We start from the raw sequence: 7,898 nt of genomic DNA on the forward strand, positions 1-7,898 counted from the left end.
AGGAGGGTCAATGTAGTCGCTGGTACTGGTTATTATCCATACATCTCGTTCAAGGTGAGGCTGGCTGCTGTGCCATTAAAAACATCACCACCTAATTCTTCATCGTAATAGGAAGTTGCAGGGTTACGAAGTCCAGTAATTGGATGTGTCAATGCCTCTTCGTCAACTTCCTTCACCATTTTAATCATGGCATTTTCTCCATAGTTCACTCCGTACAGGGCACTGATGGGTATCACACCTTGTACCCATGCATCGATGATTCTTGCACGTTGCTTGGTACCAAGTCTGGATATTGGAAATTCACCTTTTTTGATGAAAGCAACAATATCAACGATAAGATGATGCTTGCTTAGTACCGTGTTCACAATTAGCGGAACGAGAGCTGCTAGGTTTCTGTATCTCTTGCACTCACAAACGACTATAGTATAATCGGCACACTTAAAAATACACGAGCCATTTCTGTAGATATCGTTATGGCATGTTTCAATCGTATTCTCGATGTCTATAGGGAAATGATGGAGCCCCATCACTTCAAAAGTGTCGGCAATTTTTCCAAGAACGAAAAGTGGTTGCACGGACTGAAACTGAGGACCGGTGTCAGGGCCATTGCCAACAGAGTTCTTGGTGATGGAAACATTGTGAAGGAATCCAAGATCACCAGTTCTCAAGTAGGTCATGTTCGGATCCCCGTTCACAATCTTACAGTTGAATTGGTTCTTGGTAACTTCGTCCAGGGGACCATTGGGCCCATTTGTGAAAGAATCAAGACTAGCTTCGGAGTTGACCCAAATCTCACCAAATTCACCCTCATGACAAAGTTCTCTTGTCTCAGGATTGACTATAGCTATTTGGGAGCAAACGGGAATTAAGCCCGAATCTTGAACCCGTAGCGCATTAGGAACCTCAGCCTGGTTGACTACCGAGACAAAACCTTGGCGAAGTGCAACTGGATCTAAGAACAAATCCACAGGCGCAACACTCATGTAGGACCTAGTAGCAATCATCGGATTGAACACATGGTTGTACACTGTTGACATTGACGCCGCACCCAATTTAGTGGGTTGAAAAACCTTTGAGATTTTTCGAAGAAGATCAATCTCTATCCTTCCTTCCGTACTTATCATCATGTTCTTCAACAGAGATAAGTCGAAACCTTTAGGAGTGAATTTTATAGCAGCATACTTCAACATTTGCTCGGTCACAAATACGTCTTTCACCTTGTATCTTGCCATGGCCAAAAAGAATGCAAGAGGATTTTCTGCAAAGCTAACCGGCGAGCATAAGTACGTTGTTGTACCTAGGAAAACACCGAGAAGTACAGCTTGTACAAACCCAATACCACTAGCATGACGAACGCAGCCAACTATGGTCGATCTTGACGACAAGTTGCAGGTTTCCTTGAAAACTTTACATAGTCCAATAATATTTTTATGGGTCAAAGTTGCTCCCACCCGGTAATGGTCAGAGGTAAAATTCAACCAAACCAATGCTGGAGTAGTAGTATCACGGTAATTGACCGCCGCTTGGTGCTTTGCAATTTTTGAGTGTAACGATGCAATGTTCGAAAACTTCGTTAATTTGCCAGTATTTTTTATTCGTTGACCCTTGAACCGCTTCTGGTGGTTCATTTTTTTTAGGGCATCAGCCACGGGTCCATTTTTAAGAAATTTTTCAACTTCTTCATTGACTAAGATATCTTGGACATCGAAGTCTTTGACTATACCCACAAACGCAGGGAAGTCTTCTCCAATTCTATTCGTATCGAATGGAAGCATAGGTATTGGAATAATACCGCACATCATGCAAGCGTAAACGGCAATGATGAACTCTTCAGACAACGAGTACATGAGTATGACATGCTTTCCTGGCTTGATTGCTGCTTTTTCAATCAAGTAACTGCAAACAGCATATATCCGGGCTTCGAGTTTTTTCCATGTTAAGGGCTTCGAGCTTACCTTACCTGAACTATCGATGCTCTGAAAAGCTATAGAGTCACCTGAACTGGCCACTCTGAACTTAAGAACATCCACGATGGATTTGAAGTCAGTTAGAATTGCGCCGGTTTTTTCATCAAACGACTTCTCTCTAGCATCAATACTAGTACACTGAGGAGGGAATTGCTGTAAGGATGACTGGCGAAGCTTACTATCAAAGGGCGACCATATTCCACCAATAATGTCTTCACCGAAAGGAATCATACTGATAGACTTTTGCATGAAGAACTTGACAAACTCTGCTTTCAATGAACCTTCCAAGAACCGTTTTTTACAAAGCATATTAGCAATTTCACGTCCACCGCTTCGCATAATCTTTGGAAGAGTATCGCAATCCACGACGAGAACACAGTATAAACGAAGGTAATGTTCACGGAAAAGCGTATCGAAACATTTTTGGGCAATTGCGTTCAATACTGGCTCATTAAGAGGCACTGGGCTGTAACTTTGTGTCAGATACTCCCCACTCTTGGAACTTTTCTTTGAACTATCAATGCTTCCACTGTCACTTGCTTCGTTCATTACTTTACGAATGACTTCTGCTTCAACAATAGCAACTGGAAGGTACTCTTGTCCAATAAACACATCGAAAATGGTGCAGTCGTAAAGTTGCCGAACTTCGCTCGCCAACGTCGCTAATAAGTGTGAGGAATAGTGATACCTGGTACCATTACCGATAACAAGCTCCTTGTTGAGCTTCTTATATATAGCCTGATCGTGCCAGCTGATCCTCTGACGAATTCGGTCCTCGTACAAGCCGAGAACGTATACCTTCCCGTTGAAAGTGAAGCCTAGCAAACCAGTTCGTAAGAATTCCATATCTAGGAACCCGTTCGCATCTCTGCATTTAGCATGAAAAATCAGTTTTGACTCTTTTTTGAGACCGTAGAAACCTCCCGACAAGCATGGACTGTCAATCCAGATTTCGCCTAGCTCGCCCTTATTTACTAAAGCAGCAGTCTCTGGGTTGACAACTGCCAAGGTAGCATCGGGTAATGGAAATCCAAATGCATCCACTCTAAGAGTTCCACTAGGGATTTCGTCGTAAGATGAAGGATCTGTATCAACCACATTTAATAAATTTCTGGTCAATGCCTCCTTATCAATTAGGACACCCGATAGTTCACTGGAAGAATCATCTTTTTCGTTTTCAAGGTCAATCCCCATCTTTTCTCTGCCTCCGAGCCAGTCGCGCAAAGAAATGACCATACCTCCATATTCACTTAGAGTCAACATTGGTACGATTGCATTATCTGGCTGTTTGCAACCCAAAGGACGCAAATATCGCTTAGATAAAACCTTGATAAACTCGCCGTCTACTGTCAAGGCATTCACAAGCACCCACTTGACTGAAGAAAAATCGACTTTTTGGGTTTTAGAAAAATACCGGGTTGAATTAGGTGATTGTTGATAATCGTAGGTAACTCTCTTCAAGCCAATATAGTCACCAAGAAGTAATGAGGCCCTTAAGCGGGAAACAATGTTGGCGTAGAGACCCTGTACTTCCATCACAGACTGTGGAGCCCAATAAAGGACATTCCCGGTATACACCGTGAAAAGGATACCGATAATTAAACCAATGGAGAATCGTACGTCCAAGGAAGCGAGAAACACCTTTCTGTTTCTGGTCACTTCCTTGTAGCTACGTCTCAAAGAACCTTCACACTCAGGCAAGCTCAGTAAGGTGGACTCAAGAGTGCACATTTGGTGCATGAGAGTGCGATGAGTCAAGGCAATGCCTCGAAGCTCACCCACTGGAGAACGCGAGAACTCGACGTAAGCCAAGTCCGCTCTGCCACCTTTTTCCAGCAGTGAATCGTTACTCTTTGAGTGCCAGCTTGAAATTTCCGATTTTTTGGCCGACCCGAAATCTGTGGTTTTCCAGCGAGTTAGTTTCGTGGGCCAAGCTTGGCCCAATCCCGGTCCGAGAAGTTTTTCGAGGTCTTTGAGCACTGCTTCTGAGTAGAGGACTAACTTGGAGGAGGTCAAGGCGACAATACTCAAAACTTCTTGGGAAAGAATATGTCTTGGTGGATAGGGTATGGCGGTGACTCCTGCCATGAAACAACCCGAAAAGCGCCCGTTGCAAACTCGCATATCTCTCCCTCTTTTGTAGTAGAGAACTACCGAAATCTGAGTCTTTCAATGTCAACTTGTGCATGATATCGTAGGCAATTTTGAGCGCTTTGGAATACAACTTCTCCCATGAGATCAGAGCAACATCCTTACCTTTGTGGTCCACCACACAAAAACGCAGGCTCTGTTTTGTAAAGAACAGCTCTATTCTTCAAGATTTTTGTTAATCGGTCTGTCACCAAGTCTTTAGCTCTATCTGGTGGACTCCGTGGCCACAATGGCTTTTCTAGTCGGGTCCCGTCCAAGGTAATTTCGTCTTTGTAGCTTTGATGGAGCCGGTTCACTGTCTGCATGATTTCCTCACGCCGATTGATGTATGTCCACTGATCTATGGTTTTGTTGATGGTAAAATCATCTTCTAACTGCTGGAGTAAAACCGCCATATCTGGAGGTATGTCATCAGGAAGTCTAGAAAGACCTGCTCCTGCTACAGAGTCGTTAGCCACATTTCCCACATCCGCAAGAGCTACGCTACTGGCCCTTTTCCGGCCCCCAGAAGTAGTACGGTTCAGATTCATACCCGCTGCCGTCCAGCGATATTCGCTCTTTTCTGACACAAGAGAACGTCTGGGGTTTGGTGCGACATTTTTCGTAGCGAGCGGCGGCTAAACTGGTGCGATGAGATGGTAATTGTAGCCAGTTCTAATATGCTACGACCGGATCGAATATGGCTCTGTGGGAAATATCAAACTGCCAGAACACTCTATGTGGTGGGAAACAAGTCAAAACGTCGAAATCCGTCACTAGAGGATTGGGCACGGCTGGATTCCGATCGAAAAATGAAGTTGCAACAACAAGAATATAACAGAAAACTCAAAGAACTCAAGAATTTGACTGCTAATGTGTCCAAAATGATAAGCAAGAAGAGTGAAAAGGAAGTAGAGCGGTCACAAATACAGAGCACTGAACCTTCACCAGAAACCCTGACACAGCTAACTCAAAAAAACGATTCCCAACGACTTGACTTTCTTGCTAAAAAATCGCTTTTCATTCCCGTGGTAGATATTCCAGCCTCGGTATCCGATCGTATTGGTCTCGCTTTCAAGTATTTGGTATCGAAAAGTAGCCAAAATTGGAGTATGGTTTTGGACCAGCTAGAAAAAAATGGTGGTTTCAAAGATATTCCATCAAAAGACATACGAAAGTTTGTATACCAGATCCCAAAGCCCCATATTCCTCCTATTATCTCAAGACTAAAAAAGATGCATCATGATGCTGGGGTGCCAGTTTCGCCGAAATTGGTTAATGTCTTCATCGACTCGCTTTTGTTATCACCTTCGATTCCATCGAGCGTCATGAGTCAGATAGAATCTTATTGCGATTCGATTCGCTCTACTTCGAAAAAAGGCAGACTTCCCCGTGAAACCTACGAACTTTTGATTAGAGCGTATGGTAAGAACTCCAATTTGGAAATGGTGAATTCAATCCTAACTGAAATGAAACAAGTTGGCTTACAGCCATCGAAGAATACTTTCGAAAACATACTTGCCACATCTGTATATAAGTCCAAGGACCACAAGCAAGCAGTCGAAGTATTCGATACAATGAAGTTCCTATCTGACAAGACGAAACCAGCAGAAAGGGCCTACAGAGACATTATTGTCTCGTACGTTAACAACGATGATATCGAGAAAGCATTGGATCTCTATAACGAAATGGTTGAAAACAAGGTTGAAGTTTCTCAACAAATCATGGTGGCTCTTGCTAGAGGATGTATTTCAAGACCAGAGCTCAAAGTCAAAGCGTGGGAGTTCATCTTTGAAATTTACAATCAGAAATGGGAACCTACCATACAGACTCTCGAATATGTTCTTTACTTGGCAGCAAAGGACGGCGACGTGGCATTGTGCAGAGCCCTCGTCAACAAATTGAGTGAGACTTCTTCTGTAACAGTTCGCTCGTTTTCTTTCTTATTGCTTGGGTATTCGAAAAGTTCCTTATACAATGAGTCTCCATCTATTCCTCCAATTTTGGCGCATGAGAATGGTATTAGATTTCGTCGAAACATATTGGCTGATTCTTCGTATGCTCCTTCTAGCGAGTCGAGTCTTCCTTTCCTCCCAGTACTTGATTTAGTTACCGAAAAGGAAATCTTAGCGGAATCGAGTGCCATGTGGGCATATGCAAACACTATACGTCCTGACCTCATCAATATTGAAAGTGCTAACACCTACTTGAATATTGGTGCTAAGTTTGGCTCGCTCAAAGAATTCCTTGACCGGTACAACTCTGCAACACTACTTGATCGTCAAGGAGTTCCTGATACAAGAGTTATTGAGGATGAGAACTTGGCAGAGGTCCTGGTTATGGATTATACCTCCACCGCTTCTGTGCGCTCGCCGCTCTTGGATAGGAACCACACCTTGAAGGTTCCGCGAGACGATATGACATACCTTATTGCATTAAAGGCGGCAAGCAAGGCAAGAAACTATGAATTTTCGCAAGAGGTTTGGTCTGAAAGAGGTTTATATCGGAAGAGCGATAGGATAAGACTAAGTCAAGAGCAGAAAAGGACAAACTTGATTTTCAATTTGCAGCTGCTATGGTCTCAGCTTTGACGGAAATGAATCTTTTGGATGATGCTATGGCCATCTTATTAAGTACTGAATTTCAATTCAAGTGGACATGGAAGGAATTGGGAAGTTTTTACAGGGCAGCCGGTGGGATAGGTAGAGATGACATCTGCCGGACCGTGAGGGGTGTAGCTGGAAGAGCACAAATCAACTTTGGTGGTAAAATAAGAAGACGTGATTATAAAAGGTATGTCATGGAACGTGGCTACTGATCGAAAGTTGAAGAGTCAAAGTAACATTATGTGATACGACAAAGATAGATTCATGTAAATAGTCTGCTATTTCAATATATTATTGGACAAAACTGTTAGCAGTTTTAGTATATACAAGATCTTGAACTAATGTCTATAATACAACACTCACGACTCCCTTTTTCACGATCAACTTCTTAGGCTTCTTGTCACCTATAGCGTTCTCCACTGCACTGACAGATTTGACCGCTTCCAATATTTCACTATCAGGAGAGTTGACAAATTCTTTTGGTGCTTTGAACTGGCCACGAACCTTTCCGTTGACGAAAACATTGAAGAGAACTTCTTCATTTCTCACCTGCTGGGAAACAGGCACTTTTTCGTAAAATATCGATCTTGTGTTATGCTGGTGTTCGTGGATAGTGTGCCATGCTTCCTCGGCAACTGAGGGAGCAATCGGAGCCAACATAATTAGAAGCTTTTTGAATGAATCGCTAATCACATCTGGCTTAACGAATGTTTCTGCTTTTATAGCAGCACCAATAGAGTTCGAAAACTTCATCAAGTCTGAGATCAATGTGTTGAATGCAAAGTCCGTTTCAATAGCTTTTGAAACCTTTTGAATATAAATTTGAGTTTCGTTGAAAAGTTGCGTCTCTATTTCGGAAAGGGAAACTTTCTCCGTAATGGGATCCCGGTTCAACTCAATGGTTTTCGAACATTGCTCCTAGAGAGCCAGGTATCTTTCCTTGGCAGATTTGACATTTATGGATTGAGCCATGGACTCAACCCGCTTAAGCCAACGTTCACACCCTTGAATCTGGTCTTCGTTCCAGTTGACGGGATCTGATATGGTGACCCATGAAAAGTATATGTGCTCTCGTAAGCATCTGCACCATATTTTCTTGATTCATGTCTCATGACCTGCACTAATTGTACTTGGAATTGGACATTTTATCTAATGATATTGTGGTCACCAGACCAGTGGATGTGATCTTTGTTTT

General features: G+C 42.9%; 2 protein-coding genes across 2 annotated transcripts; one reads left to right on the plus strand and one right to left on the minus strand. All coding sequences in view use genetic code 12, as the record gives it.

The window, feature by feature from the left end:
• Nucleotides 1-32: 32 nt before the first annotated feature.
• PGUG_00177 (uncharacterized protein) lies at nt 33-4,091 on the minus strand (the record flags this gene model as incomplete). Its single annotated transcript, XM_001486750.1, has 1 exon — nt 33-4,091. One exon carries the CDS (start codon nt 4,089-4,091, stop codon nt 33-35), a length of 4,059 nt encoding a protein of 1,352 aa, XP_001486800.2.
• A 662-nt stretch (nt 4,092-4,753) lies between these two features.
• Nucleotides 4,754-6,688, plus strand: PGUG_00178 (uncharacterized protein; the record flags this gene model as incomplete). Its single annotated transcript, XM_001486751.1, has 1 exon — nt 4,754-6,688. The coding sequence occupies one exon, from the start codon at nt 4,754-4,756 to the stop codon at nt 6,686-6,688; it is 1,935 nt and encodes a 644-aa protein (XP_001486801.2).
• Nucleotides 6,689-7,898: the final 1,210 nt, after the last annotated feature.

Source organism: Meyerozyma guilliermondii, genomic scaffold (assembly GCF_000149425.1).
Source record: "Meyerozyma guilliermondii ATCC 6260 scaffold_1 genomic scaffold, whole genome shotgun sequence".
NCBI classification, from domain to species: Eukaryota; Fungi; Ascomycota; class Pichiomycetes; order Serinales; family Debaryomycetaceae; genus Meyerozyma; species Meyerozyma guilliermondii.